Genomic DNA, 19,874 nt, shown 5'->3' with positions numbered 1-19,874 from the left:
CTGGCCATCAGTAGACTTGAATCCGTAAAAAAAAAATCTGAAGCTTGAAAAAAAAGAATAAGACAAAGAATGCCTTACTAGTGCCATGTGCTTTTTACACGATTCATATTCCAGTGGGTTCTCTCCATTTCTCCAGCTGTCATCTCCAATCTCATCACTTAAGAGAAATTCATTTAATTTCTGCACACTGAAAAACAGAAATAGGGAAAGCACGAGTGATAACAGACAAAATTGTTAAGATTACTTTTATGGCATTGTGGAGGCTCCATCACTGGAGGTTTTTAAGAAGAGATTGGACAACCATTTGTCTGAAATGGTATGGAGCAGGGGTCTTCAAACTTGGCCCTTTTGACGACTTGTGGACTTCCAGAATCCCTCAGTCGGCCATTTTGATGAAACTGCAGGCTTGGATCCAGACCAGGGGTCTTCAGACTTGGCCCTTTTATGACTTGTGGACTTCAACTCCCAGAATTCCTTAGCCAGTGTGCCTGGCTGAGGAATTCTGGGAGTTGAAGTCCACAAGTCATAAAAGGGCCAAGTTTGAAGACCCCTGGTATAGGGTCTCCTGCTCGAGCAGAGGGTTGGACTAGATGACCTCCAAGGTCCCTTCCAACTCTATCATTCTTTTAGTCTGTATTGGTCATAACAAAAAAATACAGATCCTGCCCACATTTCCACTCTTACTGAGAGGGGCTTTTCAAATTACTTTTTCCTGACACAGATTTGTAAATATACTGTCGGCGGCCCGCGATATTATGCCAATATATCTGATGCATTGATACTTATACCAAACTGCCTAATTGTCAGCAATCCAAGTCATAGAAAACAATTTATAGAAAACCAAGCATAAAAAAACCACCCCATGGTAACAATGGAATGCAAAAAGAAAAAGAAAAAGAAAAAAGAAAAGAAAAGAATTTGCATTGCTCCTGTGGCTTCACGAATCGCCCTGACTTTGGGCTTGTTGGAAAAACAGGTATTTTACGTTGTCCTAAAAGGCAGCCATTTGAATCAAATTCTTTAGTAGTAAACTAGAGAAATAAGGCAACTTCGCCAAATGGAGTGGAACAGGTTGGTGGGAAGATTTGTGGAGAGTCTCAATCATCCAGGTCATGGTTTATCCCAAAGTTTTGTGTGTGTGTGTGTGTGTTGTTGTTGTTTTTTTACCAAAAGGCAACTGGACTTTCATGTTGGTTTTTTTCCTTGAAAATGTCTCACTTCTCATCCAAGAAGCTTCTTGAGAGCTGGTGAGAGGCGAAATGTTTTCAAGGGGGGGGGGGAAATCAAGAAAGTCCTGTTGCCTTTTGGAAAAGCAGCTTTGGGGACTGTTTGGTAAGAACATACACAGATTTAATTACTCTTGGTACTGCGCACTATCTGTAAACTAAGTTGATGGATGATAGGCAGGCTGATATAGGGGGAAATGAAGTGCCAAGCATTCATTATCCTCCTGAGATTACTTTGGCTGTTAAGTGCAAAACTGAGAAAATAAATTTTGAAAAAGTTGCATTTTTGTCCTGGCAAAAACTGAACCGCTCAGTCTGAACTGCCCACAATGCAATGGACCTGTTGGTTTTGGAATTAGAGGATGCTAAATATAGCGCGCACGCAGTGAGCAAGCTTCATCTTTTATACAACATTAAGATTTATTTTGTTTTGTTTTGTTTTGTTTTGGACTGTTTGGAAGGAGGAAGAAGAACAAAATACTGTGTTTACAATTAAAAAGAATTTTTTTGCCTAGGTTTCTTGTGTTGGCATTTGCGCATTCCCACCCAATTGATTTTGTGGGCCTGAAAAGAAAAAAAAAAGTTTGAGTCTTCCACCAGTTTGTCATATTTTTTCCCCAGCTTCCATATTTTTTTTCCAGAATGTTCTCTGATGCAGAGACATTCTCAGAGACATTTCTGGTGAAGATCAAGGGCCAAAATTAAACAAAAGAATGGAGCTGCTTCTAAGTTCAAACAGAAAAAAAATAAATTAGCCAGTCTCTGACACCTTATACAAATCAATCAATATGACATGTCAAAACTTTCATGCTGTATTTTGTTAACTATTCCTCTGCCAAACTCAGGAATTTGTTCATAATTGTTTAAAGATTTTGTCTGAAGTTATCAGCAGCCATGAGGGACCCATGCTTGAAAATACACAGAGCATTTTGGGGGAAAATGATCCCAAGAAGAATTAGTCATCTAAAAAAAGTCCGTTGCCTAAGCACATTTCCTGAGAAAGTCAGTTTTATTGGAAAACCCACACATTTGCTCAGACAAGTAGACTGAATAGTGTCATTTATTCTGGTGCAATTCCCAGTGAAATATGTTATTGAACATTTTGTAAATACTGAAGATATGGACCATGGTGTGTGAACAGAAGTTATGGAAAAATATTGCATTAAGGGTGTTTACAAAAATATAGTTTGGGATCAAATTAATGATGCTTATTTATTCATTCTGCTTGTCACAACATGTCTTTCCTTTTACACAGGCAGTCCTTAACTTACAATCCAAATTTTGGAACCCAAAATTTCCAAAGCTAAGCAATCAGTTGTGAAGTGAGATTTGCCCCATTTTACGACTTTACTTACTGCAGTCATTCAAGTGAACCACTGCAGTTGTTAAATTAATCTTTCTTCCCCATCTCCACCTGTCAGAAAGTGGCAAAAGGGGATCATATAACCCCAGGGACGCTGCAACTGACATAACTATGATCCAGTTGCCAAGAGTTCGAATTTTGTTTAGCAACGGAAACTTTAGGCTCAACTGTGTTTGTAAGTTGAGGACTACTTGTCAAGCTCTGGTAATGCTGCCTTCATACATGCAGTCACCATGATGAAAATGGTCGTGGGAATCCCACTGTTTGAGGAAAGGTCAAGAATGTCTCACAAGCTCCACAATTCCACTTGTTTGGAAGAAGGTGGAATGGTGAGGATGTCCCATTGGGCAAATCCCAATTTACTTCATCCTAATCTAGGCCAGATCCTGAAGTTGAAACTCAGATACTTTGGCCACGTAATGAGAAGGAAGGACTCACTGGAGAAGAGCCTAATGCTTGGAAAGGTTGAGGGCAAGAGAAGAAGGGGACGACAGAGAAGGAGGTGGCTGGATGGAGTCACTGAAGCAGTAGGCGTGAGTTTAAATGGATTCCAGAAGGTGGTAGAGGACAGGAAGGCCTGGAGGAATGTTGTCCACGAGCGGTCGGACGTGACCGCAACTAACAACAACAACAATCTGCTAGTTAAATTGAGGCTGTCTGTTTTAAAGCATTATATCTCCTACCTTATGATGGCCTTGACAGCAAATCTAACAACAGTGGACAGCAGGAACAAAGGGGTCACCAGGATGTGAAACAGCGCGAGAGAGGCAAAAGCCTGGGCTGTACTCAGCTGTTCAACTTCAACATACGTGTAGGTCACAAAAGTCTGGTACGTCAAGAAAAGAGGATATGAGTAGAGGCAAACGTTGTTTTTCAAAGAAAGCATGGGGTCTTAGCTCAATTCAAAGGCCCCTTGATGTTCTTCCTCACATTTTTTACATCAGGGGTCTTCAAACTTGGCCCTTTTATGACTTGTGGACTTCAACTCCCAGAATTCCTCAGCCAGGCACTATGTTAGCCACTCAGTTGGCTTTCATGGCTAAGGTAGGACTAGAACTCACAGTTTCCTGGTGATTGGCCCAAAGTCACTAAGTTGGATATCATGGTTAAGGTAGGACTAGAACTTACAGTCTCCTGGTGATTGGCCCAAAGTCACCCAGCCACTTTTCATGCCTACAATGGAACTAGAACTCACAATCTCCTGGTGACTGGCCCAAAGTGACCCAGTTGGCTTTCATGGCTAAGGTGGGACTAGAACTCACAGTCTTCTGGTGATTGGCCCAAAGTCACCCAGCTGATTTTCATGCCTAAGGCGGGACTAGAACTCATGGTCTCCTGCTTTCTACCCTAATGCCTTAACCGCTGGACCAAACTGGCTCCGATCCTAGCCCAGGTCAGATTTCTACTCTTTGGACACTAACCCTCCCAGATTTGTATTTCAAGAAATAGAGATCCTTGTTAAAAAATGAAGATTCCCTAGATCCTCAAGCATATTCTGCGTTGCCATCCATCAACCCATCCGTCCCAAAATTATTCTTACCGCGAGAACAGCTGCAATAGGTATAGCTGCATTCATAAAAACTGTGGAAACAAACACAAACCATCCATTCATTTGATATGCCAAATATTTCAGAATCTGTACAGCACAACATTTCAATATTATTTTCTGCCAGAATGAAGAAAATGCCGGACTTCTCCTTAAGAGGGAAAAGAATTCTTCCCATGTCAAACAAAAACATACTGGAAATATTAAAGTTTGTATACTTTGTTGCGTTGGACAACCTATTTCCAGGAGAACTTTACGATTGTACATTTTAACTGTAACTCTGTGAGAAAAGGAATTATTTGAAATTATGGTGTGGTATTAGCTGAAGCTCTAGAGAGCCCCTTAAAACTACAAATGAACTCATATTTCATGCTTCCACCGACATGGTCTCAATAATTAGTAATGTAAACCAACTCATGTCACAAAGTTTAAAAGGAACACTTCGGAATTATTCGGGGACAGTTGCCACACATCTTTGGCTGTGAGAAAAGCAAAGAGATCAGAAGATCATTTTTAATGTATTGGGACCTTCTTTCCCTCAATCAAGGGAAATGTTAACTCACAAATTTCATTCTGTGACAGGAAGTGTCACGAGGCTGAGAAATGAATGCGGAAAACATAACATTTCCGTTGCATGCGATTCCTCTATTCAGAATGGAAATTGAGAGGAAACTAAATTTTGAGAACAAGCGTGTCCCCCTAAACCAGGGGTCTTCAAACTTGGCCCTCTTACGACTTGTGGACTTCAGCTCCCAGAATTCCTCAGCCAGCGTGCCTGGCTGAGGAATTCTGGGAGTTGAAGTCCACAAGTCGTAAAAGGGCCAAGTTTGAAGACCACTGCCCTAAACTCTAATTCCTGTCTCTCTGCTATAGAACATAGAATCATAGGGCTGGAAGGAACTTGGAGATCTTCTAGTCCAACCCTCTGTTCAAGGCAGGAGTCCTTATACTGGCCTAGTCAAATGATTAGGGTAGACGTTCCTAGTTCCTGAAACCGCTCGTCATACAGTTTAGCCGCCAGACCCTTTATCATCATTTGTTGGGCTTCTCTAAACACTTTCCAGAGTTTCAACGTCTATTTTGTATCATCGTGACCAGACCTGTATGCCATATCCCAAGTATGGCCTCAGTACTAAAGTATAACATGACATTATCACTTCTTGTGATGATGCTATCCTTCTGCTGATGCAGACCAGGACTGTAAAACTAAGACTGGAGCATCAAATTCAGAAACTAAACTGGGGTCTCCAAACTTGGCAACTTTAAAACTTTTGGACTTCAACTCCCAGAATTCCTCAGCCAAAACAGCCTCCTCCTATCCCCTCCCACTCCAACAACAACCCAGGAGGTGAGTTGGACAGGCCCAAAGTCCCTCAGCCAGTTCTGTCTTTCATGACTAAAGCAGGACTAGAACTCACACTCTCCTGCTGATTGGCTCAGGAATTCTGGGAGTTGAAGTCCACGAGTCATAAAAGAGCCAAGGTTGCCTGCCCCTGCCATAGATATTTCTCCCTGTTTAATCACCTAGGACAGAGGTAGGCAACCTTGGCTCTTTTATGACTCGAGGACTTCAACTCCCAGAATTCCTGAGCCAGCATGGCTCAGCTTGGAAACCTCATTCTTTCCCCTCAGCATGGCTGGCTCAGGAATTCTGGGAGTTGAAGTCCACCAGTCATAAAAGAGCCAAGGTGGCCTACCCCTGGCCTAGTGCACCCAGGCTGGCTCTCTCTTGCACTCAATATTGCTGTAGACTGAGATACATTATTACCTTTCTATCCCAAAACGTGAGTTAATTTTCTACTTGTTTCCTTTCCTTTTCTTTTTTTAAATAAATTTATAAACCCCCTTAAAGAAACCACCCTGTGTTAGTCTTTGGATAACGGTTAGTGTCAAATAAAGAAGGTTCGCATCCCACCAGGCTCAAGGTTGACTCAGCCTTCCATCCTTCCGAGGTAGGTAAAATGAGGACCCAGATTGTTGGGGGCAATTAAGCTGACTTTGTAACAATGCCGCTTGGGGTGTGTGTGAAAGCCCTAATAAGCAGGCATATACATAGAATGAAGGCTACTGCTAAGCTTGTAAGCCGCCCTGAGTCTTCGGAGAAGGGCGGGATATAAATGGAATTAAAATAAATAAATAAAATAAATAAAAATAAGGCAGGCCAACCCACCAGGCCTACAATATCAACAACTACGGCACTTACTGGAAAGAGACGTATACAGAGCAAATGTTTTGAGACTAGTCAGTTCTTTCATCCTTGTATCTTCCACGTTTTGACAGAAGATGTGCTCCCAGGCGTACAACTTTAATAGCTTGATGCCTTTTAATATTTCGTTGGTCTTCTTCAGCCGCTCTGTAGAATAATCCTTTTTTTCCAATAAAAGGGAAAGAGATGCAGAAGGATAAAATGACACCAATGACATTCTGAAAGGGGGAAAAGTACTGGAGTCAACGGCAGAATTGAGTGAGGAAACAGCCTTTATGTATAGGGGACTGGAGGTTAAAACGCATAAAGTACGGTTGCTGGAATTGGGGATGTCTAGTTTAATAAAAAGAAGGACTAGGAGTGACATTACAGCAGTGCTCCAGTATCTCAGGGGCTGCCCCAAAGAAGAGGGAGTCAAGCTATTCTCCAAAACACCTGAAGGCAGGACAAGAAGCAACGGATGGAAACTAACCAAGGAGAGAAGCCACCTAGAACTAAGGAGAAATTTCCTGACAGTTAAGAACAATTAATCAGTGGAGCAACCTGCCTCCAGAAGCTGTGGCTGTTCCATCACTGGAGGTTTTTAAGAAGAGACTGGACAGCCATTTGAATGAAATGGTATGTCAAACTCAACTGCATCAACATTGCAGTTGCCCTCAGGGGGCCAGGTGGGTATGGCCAGGGTGGGCGTGGCCTACTGGGTGGGTGTGGCTGGAGTGGGCGTGACCTACTGGGTAGGCGTGGCCAGCTCTACCTCATTCGCATCAAGGGTGCCTATGGGGGCCTGGGCAGGAGTGGGACAGATCTGAGGGTCTCTGGCAGGAGGAGAGTCTCTGGGCCAGAGCCAAGGCAGTGGGGGCCGTTCCCTCACTGTTTCCAGGATGACTTTGCGGGCTCCATGACCCTCGGGCCTTGTGTTTGACATGTCTGGTATAGGGCTTCCTGCCTGAGCAGGGGGTTGGACTAGAAGACCTCCAAGGTCCCTTCAAACTCTGTTATTCTGTTATAAGACTCAGGGCTTATGCAGGCTTCTTTTTCCAATTCCCAAAATATACCCAGCATTGCTCCACCAGAACCCAAGAACAATAGCTAATAGCATCAACCCATCTGGGCTAATCTGATAAATCTAAACAAGGCTGGGCTTGGTTAGTTCTTGACAGAACATTGTTGGAGAAATCCCAAGTCTCTAGGCCAGTTTGCAGCATCCTTGGACCACCATTGGACCACCATTTATCTGAAATGGTATATAGGGTTTCCTGCTTGAGCAGGGGGTTGGACTAGAAGACCTCCAAGGTCCCTTCCAACTTCATTATTCTGTACTGTATGCATCAGTTTGAATGGAGAATATCTTTATTTTGAGAGTAAGACAAATTTCAATGACATATGTGCTCTGGTTCAAGAAGAACAACTTTTGACAGCTCACATTCAAACAAAAAATAGAATGAAACAAGAATAACTTACAAGAGTACTTTTTTGAGCCTCGGCCAACTTGGTTGCGATGAAATACTGGATGGGAGCCAGCAGTAAGATCACAGCAGCTCCCACTACCGCACTGTTTCCCAGTAAATGGTAGAGCAGGATCACTCCCATAACAATCTACAAAAAATAGGGGAAAGGAGAAGGACTTAGAAAATGCTATTTGTTTGCATTTATCTGCACAGATTTTGACCGGGGGTGTGGAAACGGCTCCAGATGTTGGAACTATTGAAATAGGAAAAGTCACTCTTTGAAAACATCTGCCATGTTTTAAGTATGGTTTAGTTTTAAAAGTGAACAAATGTTTAGGTATTACAGCTGGGCAAATCATATGAAGGTGACAATGCAAAGCACATGCGTGTGAATGGACCATGGAACCTCCAACTGTTGCAGCATCTGCTTCTTTCAGATGGGAATTCTCTCCTGGAGTGGTACCTCAAATACTTTGGCTATATGTGCATACGTACCAAATCACCTGGAGGTGGATTCAACACAAGGGAAGCTTGTGTGCCACCACGGTGGTTAGAATGCAGCATTGCACGCTGGCTCTGCATTCCATTGCCAGGAGTTCGATCCAGTGGCGTAGCGTGGGTTGTCAGCACCCGGGGCAAGGCAAGTAATTTGCGCCCCCTAACCACACTGCACGCCTGGCACCCCCCCTCCACAGTGGGCGGCGACCCGGCGGCTCGGATCGGATTCGCACAGCCAGCACTGCAGTGAGAGAGAGTGAGCCAGGCAGGGGCAGAGAGCTGCGAGTGCGAGCGCGCCCCCCAGATGTTGTGCCCGGTGCGGCCGGGGGGCCCTGCACCCCCCACGCTACACCACTGGTTTGATCCTGGCCAGCTCAAGGTTGACTCAGCCTTCCATCCTTCCGAGGTCGGTAAAATGAGGACCCCAATTGTTGAGGGCAATAGGCTGACATTTGTAAACCGCTTAGAGAGGGCTGTAAGAGCATTGTATATAAGTCTAGCTGTTATTGGTAAGAGAGAGGGAGGGAGGGAGGGAGGGAGGGAGGAAGAAAGGAAGGAAGGAAGGAAGGAAGGAAGGAAGGAAGGAAGGAAGGAAGGAAGGAAGGAAGGAAGGAAGGAAAGGCTGTAGTGGTGTAGTGGTTAGAATGCAGTATTGCAGGCTAACTCACTGCCCACTGCCAGGAGTTTGATCCTGACCGGCTCAAGGCTTCCATCCTTCCGAGGTCGATAAAATGAGGACCCAGATTGTTGGGGGCAATACGCTTAGAGAGAGCTGTAAAAGCACTTTGTAGTGGGATATAAGTCTAAGTGCTATTGCCATTTATCATTTTTATTGCCTTGCAGGTAGGAGCTGAAGCTAGAAACACAGAGCTTGCACAAGAAAGGTCCTAAAACTGAGTCGGTTATGTGGGTAACTCATTTTAGACTGTCACAACTTGCAACTGTAATGGGCAGACTTCATTAAAGTCATAAGTTGAGGGCTGCCTTAATTAGGATCAAATCTGATTTATTTCAGTTTATATAGTAATCAGACTGAATACTAAACTCGCGTGTCACTGAAATCAGATGAGGAATAAAGATATCATCAGCATATATCAGCATCTGCTCTGCCTGTCTCTTCAATTCCATTAAGGTTTTTAGAATTCCTGTCAATCTTAAGTCACAGTTTAAATAAGAGGACATTTTTAAGAGGATATTTCAATAAACCGTACATTTTTCCAATTAGAGGGCACACTATTACTAATCACCAGGATTCTGGATTGAAACACAGTTATGAATCACTTGTGACTTGATACACACAAATATATTATAGGACTAAATGTTATAGTTGCCAGTGACCATCACATCACCCTGGTGAGTGTTACAGTACACACTTCAATCATAAACAGTGTTTGTTAATTGAGGATTATGAGAATTGAATACTATAACCTCAGAGTACATTGCAAAGTTAATGTAATTTGTAGCTTATGCCTGTGTTTCTCAACCTTGGCGAGTTTAAGATGTGTGGACTTCAATTCCCAGCATGCTGGTTGGCTGGGGAATTCTGGGAGTTGACGTCCAGACATCTTCAAGTTGCTGAGGTTTTAAAACACTGGCTTATTCCATACTATAAGGGACGCGGTAGCTCAGTGGGTTAGGACGCTGAGCTTGTTGATCAGAAGGTCGGCAGTTTGGTGGGTCGAATCCCGAGTGCCGCGTAACAGAGTGAGTGCCTGTTACTCGTCCCAGCTTCTGCCAACCTAGCAGTTTGAAAGCATGTAAAAATGCAAGTAGAAAAATAGGGACCACTACGGTGGGAAGGTAACAGCGTTCCGTGCGCCTTTGGCGTCTAGTCATGCCGGCCACATGACCACGGAGACGTCCTCGGACAAGCGCTGGCTCTTCAGCTTTGAAACGGAGATGAGCACCAGCCCCTAGAGTTGCAAACGACTAGCACGCATGTGCGGAGGAACCTTTACCTTTACCTATTCCATACTATTTGAGATAAAAGTGAACTTGCTTTTTCTTGATGGTATCGGTGAGGATGGGACTCTTTTTAAGGACCCCCAAATCCTTCAGTTTCAGTCATATATTCTCTCCCCACAGCACTCAATCAAAATTAAGTCTGCTACATCTTCCAAAAATTTGGCCCTTACTTCGATGCTCTACCTGAACGGGCATAGCCCACAAGTTGGGACACAGGAACAAGAACCACATGAGTTGGTTTGTTTCTATGGCAACCAGGTTATTGATCTGTCCCAATGTCATCTCTCCCATGGACAAATTAGATGTGGAAAGCTTCAGGATTTTGTTATAGATCATTGCCTGGGAAAAGAAGCAAGAAAAACACCAGTGAGTATTAGGAATTTCAGCATCAAAAATTACAAACCGCACAAGCTCATCGCAATGTAAAGGAACTGTCATGTGTGCTGTAGTTCCACAGGAGAGTCGTAGATTAAAAGGGCAGAAGCTGAGGTCCCACGGTTATCCCTAGCTCTTTTGGTGTGACTTCTGAAAACGGCTGAACTATAATTAATATCCAATATTAATAATACATTCAAAAAAGAGACAATGCCGTTGTATGAACTGCACTCAATTCATTTGATTTTAACTGCGTTTGGTTTTAACAAAATGCAATCAGATTTTGTTTTTATCCTGGCTAGGCAGAGTTGGGGAGGAAGGGTCTCCCCTATTTCAGAAAGCAGCTCAAGACAATCCTCAGCCCGAAAAAAGACAGGTGTTGCCTTACTACAAAACTTATGGAACTGTGGGATCCTTCGTGCTCTCCGAGCTTGGCTGTTTTCACGCAGACATTTCATTACCCAACTGGGTAACATCATCAGTGCTAGAAGGCAGTGGAGTTTGCTCTCTGTTTATATACAAGTGGCTGGCCCTGTCTGTAATGGCGGGAGTGTTCTTGATGGCTTATTGATTAGGCCACTGTTTACTGTTTGATTGTTTGTCTGAATTGGTAGTTCCTTGATTCTGGAGTGTTAGTTATGGACACGATCTTGATTGTTTTTGGGGTTTTTTTGAAGCTCCCAGCAGACCTGATGCTGATTCACCAAAGTTAATGTTGCATCCTCAGGATAGTTAGTCCTTAACAAACCTGCTTCCAATGAATTTATCTAATTCATTCATCACTAATCTGTTCCAACCACCCATTCTATCTTAAGTTAACAAATTTCACAGTGTAATTAAGTGCTGTTTGAAAAACTACTTTCCTAAATCTTATTCCAGTCCGCTTTTCCAGATGATCTGTTACAACGTTCTTAATCTCCTTCTTTGCTTTGAGAAACCTTGGTGATTGTTCCCACGCATTTTCTTTCCTCTAATCTAAATCGTTCCCAAATTTTTAGTTTTTCTTTTCTTTTCTTCTTCTAAGGACCATATTCGTGTGCCCTGATTTACTCCGTTTTGGGAAACTGGGACAGTACTGCGTAAACTTCCCTAGATGTTGTCTTCTGCTTATGGAGTCTTACGATAACACAACCTGTTTTGAAGAACCCAGATGTGAACTGAGCAGTTTGGAGACTGGAGCCCCAGGGTGGACTGCAGTGGAATACGTAAACCTCATGCCTGTATTTATTATAAAGTGATTATCAAAAGTTAAGGAGTGCAACGGCTCAGTGATTAAAGATGCCGAGCTTGTCAGCTGGAAAGTTGACCGCCTGGGTTCAAGACTCAAGCGCTGCATGACGGGGTGAGTTCCCCGTCTCCTAAGCAGTTCGAAAACATGAAAATGTGAGTAGATAAATAGGTACCACTTCAGCGGGAAGGCAACAGTGTTTCTGTGAGACTTGGCATATAATCATACTGGTTACATGACCAAGGAAATGTCTTCAGACAAGGCTGGCTCCCTTGGCTAAGAAACAGAGATCAGCACTGCCTCCTACAGTCGGTCACGACTGGACAGCAGAAACCTTTACCTATCAAAATATACCTCCCTACAACATCCAAGTAAGTTGATGACATTTGTCTCGTTAGACAAAGGAAAACCCATCAAGGTCTAGTTTAAAATTTTAGAACCATATGTTGGGATCACCGCTCCTAGAAGTGGGCTGAAAATTCTGGGACTTATCTGTGAACCAATCTAGAGAGCCTCGTTTTGTGGAAGGCTGATTTATAAAGTAATTGCATCTTCCCAATGTTGGACCTTCATACAACATAGTGGAAAGTATGGGTTGATAGGTTAAGTCAGGGGTGTCAAACTCAATTTCATTGAGGGCCGCATCAGCATTGCGGTTGCCCTCAGGGGGCCGGGTGGGTATGGCCAGGGTGGGTGTGGCCTACTGGGTGGGCGTGGCTAGAGTGTGTGTGGCCTACTGGGTGGGCGTGGCCAGCTCTGCATCATTCGCATCAAGGGGGCCTATGGGGGCCTGGGCAGGAGTGGGACAGATCTGAGGGTCTCTGGCAGAAGGAGGGTCTCTGGGCCAGGGCCAAGGCAGTGGGGGCCGTTCCCTCACTGTTTCCAGGATGGCTTCGCGGGCCGCATAAAACCACTTCGCGGGCTGGATCCGGCCCCCGGGCCTTGTGTTTGACATGTCTGGGTTAAGTAATCAGTTCTATCACCACTCCTGTCATGTATCATGCTATATTGTAGAACAGGGTAACCAATTCTATCTCCTCTTTTATTGTGCTTTGTCAAGAGCACTAGAGTGCTCTTACTCAGCATGTCTTACAATTAATTAAGTTTATTTATTAGATTATTAGATACGAATCCCACCTTTCATCCAAAATGGCCTATACCAGTGTGCTGGATAAAACACTTGACTGTAATTATATGAACTATACTTTATTTTTAATTATACTGAAATATCAATGAAGTAAGTTCAATTCTTTTTCATCCTAGCTTTTCTATTCCACCGTTTTGTGGGCTACAGCATCTGAGATACTGGTCAAAGGCCAAGATGGGTCTCGGCCCAGGAAAATTGCACATCCCCGGTATAAATAGCTTTATCTGTCTTTTATCCTGCTTTACCCTGTCATTTTTAAGAACGAGCAAATTAAGTAAAGGTGTGAAGAATTTCAATCCTTATCAAAACCTACAAGTGGACGAATTCAAGTCATTATTCACCAGTAAAGCTCCTCGTAGGTTGATGCCAGTTTCTATGGTAACATAATAGGAGGCCTGGAGGAATGTCCTCTGAAGGATAAGTGCCAGGAACAGGAGAACAGCCAAGACATGATTGTCTTTGAGGAAATCTCTTGAGGTGAGGAATGGCTCCGTAGATGCCTTTGGAGTAAAAAGAAAGAATCAACTTCAGAGAGCTTTGAAAGTATTCTCCAAAGGAGACAGGAACAATTTTGAGCATCGGGGTGGTGGTGGTGGTGGTGGTGACCAAACGTAGCAACTTTAAGACTTGTGGACTTCAACTCCCAGACCTCACTGGCTGGAGAATTCTGGGAGCTGAAGCCCATAAGTCTTAAAGAGGCCACGGTTGGACAACCCTGACCTACATAGACAATCTGAATCAATTAACAGGGCAACTGTATGCTAGTCTCTTCAGAACCCTATTGAATTTGAGCAGGGTTTATTCTAAATTTGAGTAACCAAATTAGACAGGGCCTTGGCGGTCCTTCTAGTTCAACCCCCTGCTCAAGCAGGATACCTACACCATTTCAGACAAATGGTGGTCCAATCTCTTCTTTAAAAACTCCAGTGTTGGAGCATCCACACCTTCTGGAGGCCAGCCTGTTCCACTGATTAATTATCCTCACTGTCAGGAAATTTCTCCTTAGTCCTAGGTTGCTTCTCTCCTTGATTAGTTTCCATCCCCTTAACGTCTTGCCCTGCTGTTTGACGCTTAGAAAATAAGATGACCTCTTCTTCTTTGTGGCAGCCCCTCCAAAATTGGAACACTGCTATCATGTCACCCCTGGTCCTCCTTTTGCACTAGATTACGTGTACCCAATTCCGTAATTCCAGCTTTTCCCCGGGGTGAAAGAAACAGATGTGCAGACACAGGATAAGCGGAAGAAAAGCTGGTTAAGAATTTCAAGAGGCAAATAGACAAATAAATAGGTCAGGGCTCTTCAACCTTTTCACCCGTTGTGCTACTTTTAGGATATGGCAACATCCCGAGTACCACCAGTCACCTAGCAAGGTGTCAAAAACTTGATGACCCAAAAAAAAGAAAAAAAAGGAAAAAAGTGGTGAAGTTCAGGTATTCCTCGACTTACAACAGTTTGCTTAGTGACTGTTCAAAGTTACAATGGCACTGAAAAAAGTACCCCCCAAGCCACAGCCGAGCAAGACACCTGCCCGCCCGCCCGGTGGCGCTCTTCCTCCTGTCCGAGGTTTTCATTGTTGTGAGCATTTCTGTTGAGGATTGGCATAATAGAGTTGGAAGGGACCTTTGAGGTCTTCTAGTCCAACCCCCTGCTCAGGCTTGTGCGGTGCTGCCATTCCCCTTCCCACTTTTCTAGGATGGTTGCGTGCCACCTGGCAGGTACCAATGTACCACAGGTGGTAGCCGTACCACTGGTTGAAAAGCCCTGGTCTAGGGGATTACACCTGCTGGAATGGTTAACTTACATTGGTGGTATTGCTGGATGTAGAATTGTCCTTATCGGGGTTTGCAGATAAAGTGGTAATGATGCCAGAAATGCAAAGTGGTCCAGCAAACCCTAGAAGGTCTGCTAAATAGCGGAAGGTGCTGCTGAGAAAAATGGGGCGCCCAAAAGCCCGATACATCGCTAACCAGATGGAAGGAGTACGGTTGGGATGATCAGCCACTTTTTTCTGGGGGGGGAAAAAAAGTAGGGGGGAATCCAACAAATCATGATTTAATAACAATCATTAATTATTATTTTTATTATTAATAATTATAACAATTATTATCTTTTAATTATTAATAATTCAAAGATCAAGGTTTCTCCTGTGTAGCGAGGCACACAGAGCGCTATTACCTTCCCACTGAAGTGGTACCTATTCATCTACTCCAGTGATGGCGAACCTTTTAGAGACCGAGTGCCCAAACTGCAACCCAAAACCCACTTATGTATCGTCGGGTGCCAGGTGGGCGTGGCCCATTGGGTGGGTGTGGCCCATTGGGTGGGCGTGGCTGCGGTGGTAACGGCAGACTGGGTGGGACTAAAAAGTTCAATCAATCAATTCCAACTTTGCGAGATCTTTTTTTTCCCCGCAAGAAGTTGAAATTGATTGATTGAACCTTTTTTTTTTTGCACATGGCGGCGGAGGCCTAAAGCGAAAAGGTTTTATAAAACCCAGCTGAAGGCCTAGGACTGGGGCGACGGCGCGTGTGCCCACAGAGAGGGCTCTGCATGCCACCTGTGGCACGTGTGCCATAGGTTCGCCACCACGGATCTACTCGCATTTGCAGGCTCTCAGACTGTGAGATGGGCAGGAGCTGGGAACAAGGGATGGGAACCTCAACCCATTGCGCAGCTGTTGACTTTCCAGCTGACAAGCTCAGTGTCTTTAACCATGGAGCCAACGTGCCCTCCTAATAATTAAAACTAATAATAAGCAAATGCAAAGCTTTTCTTTTAAAAATTATTTGCTAACTACGCAAACAACCAGTTACAAGCAGGGTGGTCATCTATGCATGTTACAAGGAGGAGCCCTTGAAGACAATCCAGCAGCTGTAACTGGTCCAGAATACTCAATTTTGCATGCTCCATGGCTCATCCGAATCACACAACTCCTGCTGGATCAGCACTAGGGCCCAGTTGCTTTCTGGCTGCAATTCAAGGTGCTGGTTGTCAGCTTTAGAGCCCTCCATGTAACAGAGTTAGGTTATTTGCAATATTGTGGAGTCCTTGGTGCTCTCTAAGCTTGGTTGTTTTCTTCCAGATGTTTCATTACCTGGCTAGGTAACATCATCAGCATAGCACTGTTCAGTGTGGCTCTGATAGTGCTACCAGTTCAGTATAATAAAATGTCTGCAAGAAAATAGCTAAGCTCAGAGGGTGACAACCTTGTGCTACAAATATTGTCTCCTGTGGGTGCTTGCCATTACCTTTTTAGCCTTTGTAAGTACGAAAAACAGTCATAAATTTAAATTTAAATTTAATGCCCAGAGTAGGCATGAGGGAACCAATCCAACCTCAGAATAATGAAGAAAGAGTAAAAGATCTATTATTATTATTATTATTATTATTATTATTATTATTATTATTATTATTATTATTATTATTATTATTATTACTATTATTATTATTATTGTTGTTGTTGTTGTTGTTGTTGTTGTTGTTGTTGTTGTCTGTTGTTGTCTGTTGTTTTTTGTTATTGTTGTTAGTTGTTATTGTTATTATTAAAGACTAAAAATGCCCATTGTCAGTGATAACATTGTTTTTCCTTCCTCTCTTTTTATACCCAGGTAAAAAAAAAACATAAAAGCATTTCAGACAAAGGTTTGCCAAGTTTGATTGAGTGATAACTTCCATTCATCTCAGCCGAGTAGTCTTTCAGAGTTACAACACTTGAATTATATAAATATTAAAGGTAAAGGTAAAGGTTCCCCCGCACATGCGTGCTAGTCGTTTCCGACTCTAGGGGCCGGTGCTCATCTCCGTTTCAAAGCCGAAGAGCCAGCGCTTGTCCGAGGACGTCTCCGTGGTCATGTGGCCGGCATGCCTAGATGCCAAAGGCGCACGGAACGCTGTTACCTTCCCACCGGAGTGGTCCCTATTTTCTACTTGCATTTTTACGTGCTTTCGAACTGCTAGGTTGGCAGAAGCTGGGACGAGTAACAGGCGCTCACTCTGTTACGCGGCACTCGGGATTCGACCCGCCAAACTGCCGACCTTCTGATCGACAAGCTCAGCGTCCTAACCCACTGATTACAAAAATACAATTTAACAATTATTACATAATTAAACAAGCAATTACCTTCTGCTCCTCATAGGCATCTTTCAAGCAGACGTAGTTGGTAAGTGCCCTCATTGCAATGGGCAGCTTGCCTATTGCTTTCAGGTCAATGGGTTTTTTGTGAGCTGACATGATCAGGGGGTTCATCCACCAATAAGTTGCCTTGGACAGCAAGTTGACAAAGGGCTGAAGGAATCTCACACCCAGATCCTGGAGGTCTTCAGGTGGCTTTACTTTTTGAGGGCTTGAGAAAAATACGTATTTCTGGGGATAAGACATAGAGAACAGCATAGTCTTTATAATTAGCTTGCCCTGAAAAGATATTTTGCTACTTGAAAGGCGGTCCAGAGCCTGTTTGATCTGGTGGTGAAGGCACCAGGCTAGAAACCGGGAGACTGTGAGTTCTAGTCCCACCGTAGGCATGAAAGCTCTCTGGCCAGTCACCTGGAGACTGTGAGTTCTAGTCCAAGTAGTTCTATTCCCACCTTAGGCTTGAAAGCCAGCTGGGTAACTGTGGGCCAATCACCTGTAGACTGTGAGTTCTAGACCCGCCTTAGGCATGAAAGCTGACTGGCTGGGCCAATCACTCTCTCTCTCAGCCCAACCCAGGTCACAGGATTATTGTATAGGAGGAGGAAGTGTTAGATATGTTTGCCCTCTTCTGTTATTTATGAAAATAGTAAAAGTGGGATAAAAATAAATATCAATCAATCAATAGGGCACCCATATCCACTCTAATAAAGGTGCTCAGCGCTCAAAGACAACCAAATTATTTTTGCATCTGAATCATCATCATCATCATCATCATCTAGCTAGCAGTTTGATGCCCAGGGCGGATGTCTGACTTCTGGCCAAACAGGGTTTGTAAGCATATAAGTGGAAGAATCAGATTCTAACAGAGGGTCCAAACAAAATAAATACTAAGGAATTGGGAAGGGTGTGTTTGTGAAACCCTGTCCAAGGCACCACTAATTATTCTCTGTGAGATAGCTTAAAAAAAAAAGACGAATATCCCAAAATCTGAAAAACAGAACAATCAGCTTTTAGCAAGGGCTAAATCAGCCATCTTCAACCGGGCATTCTCCAGACTTCAAATCCAAAAATTCCCAGCCAACACTGGGCGTATGGCCAAAAGACATTTCAAGAATGCTGATTGGGAAGGACTGGATTAATTTTCCCCATTTGCCAGTGACTGTTGAGGAACAATATTGAATATTGAGGAACAACACATCCTTACCCGAACACGTATCACGTTGAGCTCCACAGCCATTAACAACCCATAAAGCACCACCATCATCCCAGTGATGCAGAAACGCAGCTGACCAAAATAGATTTCATCTTGGCAATATCTGACCAGCTTGATAGTTTTGGTGACAAAGGCCATGATCCAGTACAAAAAAAGAGCTGCGGCATCAAAAGAAATACGTAGCCTTCAATTCCATGCATGCAACATTGATTCTCTAATCAAGCAACTGAATATGCCATAATCCAAAGAAAGTTGAACTGGGAAAAATTAGACTGAGTGGTCCTTGGTGCCCCTGAAGTTGGCTGTTTTCTTCCAGACATTTCATTACCCAATTAAATAATATCAGCGCTAGAAAGGAGGTAGGTTTTCCTCCCTGTTTATATACAAGTGGCTTGCGTTGTCCTTGTTGATGGAAGTGTTCTTGGTAGTCCCTTGATTAGACTGCTGTTTAAGAGTGCTTTACATCCATAAAGCACTTCCGGCCATTGGAAAATGTTGCAACACTACCCCTGCAGTCATGTGGTTATGCTCTGAGTTCTAAGAAACCTGTTTGCACTTATGATCAGTTGCCAAGTGACCTATGATCATGTGACCGTGATTTGCAATGTTCTCTGTTGGCTTCCCCAATACATCACTGGGGAAGCCAGCAGGGAAGCAAGATACCGCCACCTGCAGAGAGGACACCCTTTTGTCCCTGGGGGCTGGCTGAAAGAGCTGCCTCCCAAAAGGAGCTATACTATACTTCTGTGTCGGAATCACCAAAGCACTTCCATGGTGACAAGATCATCCAACTTGTGACATCATCGTTGCCTGGGGGACACCCAGTTTGGAGCTCCTTTTGTGTCTCCATTAAAAGCTCCTTTTGTGGAAGATTTCAACTCCTTTACTGTACCTCACCAAAGGACTTCCTTTCCATGCATTGAGAGGTCCTGAACTCCTTAGGTAGGCAGCTCTTTCAGCCAGCTCTTTCAGCCACTCTCCAGAGATGAGAGGGAGTCAAAATCCAAGGAGACGGTGGAGAGTCGGCATGATAAAGTGGCAGGGTGCCTCAGGTGGGGTTGGGAGTGGAGGAGACTCTTGGAAGCTTGGTGGAAGGAGCATGGAAGTATCTCAAAGTTCAGGGGCTGAAAATCCTGCTTGGATTTCAAGCAGGATGGAGGGAGGACCCATCAAGATTGGCACATTTACCGATATGTCACAATCTTGATGGATCGCGTACAATGGACGATTTGTCCCTGGCCAATGCTAAAGCTATTCAGACCAGAATAACAAATTAACAAAGTTGGAAGGGACCTTGGAGGTCTTCTAGTCCAGGGGTCCCCAACCCCTAGTCCCTAGCCCAGTACCTGGCCACAGCCCATTCAGAACTGGGTCACAGAAGTGGTGGGCAAGCCATTTTATGAAAAGAGCACATGCACACAAAACCATCTCCTCTCTCCCTTCCGCCATTGTCACCTCCGATGGTCCACCAAGCCAGAAAGGTTGGAGACCACTGTTCTAGTCAACCCTGTGCTCAAGCAGGAGAC

General features: G+C 43.9%; 1 protein-coding gene across 2 annotated transcripts in view; it reads right to left on the bottom strand.

Moving 5' to 3' along the window:
• The window catches only part of ABCC9 (ATP binding cassette subfamily C member 9), a 97,581-nt gene that overhangs the window by 68,421 nt on the left and 9,286 nt on the right, over positions 1-19,874 (bottom strand). For both annotated transcript variants that reach the window (XM_083365266.1, XM_083365267.1), the window contains exons 5-14: positions 18,340-18,506; positions 17,124-17,366; positions 14,805-15,011; positions 13,344-13,502; positions 10,436-10,591; positions 7,803-7,937; positions 6,339-6,501; positions 4,130-4,170; positions 3,273-3,415; positions 79-187 (exon numbers count right to left, since the gene is read on the bottom strand). In XM_083365266.1, the coding sequence (XP_083221392.1) occupies positions 79-187; positions 3,273-3,415; positions 4,130-4,170; positions 6,339-6,501; positions 7,803-7,937; positions 10,436-10,591; positions 13,344-13,502; positions 14,805-15,011; positions 17,124-17,366; positions 18,340-18,506 (1,523 nt within the window). The remainder of the gene's footprint in view (positions 1-78; positions 188-3,272; positions 3,416-4,129; positions 4,171-6,338; positions 6,502-7,802; positions 7,938-10,435; positions 10,592-13,343; positions 13,503-14,804; positions 15,012-17,123; positions 17,367-18,339; positions 18,507-19,874) is intronic.

Source organism: Vipera ursinii, assembly GCF_947247035.1.
Source record: "Vipera ursinii genome assembly, chromosome: 6".
In the NCBI taxonomy this organism is placed as follows: domain Eukaryota; kingdom Metazoa; phylum Chordata; class Lepidosauria; order Squamata; family Viperidae; genus Vipera; species Vipera ursinii.
This window is presented reverse-complemented; position numbering and strand designations above follow the sequence as displayed.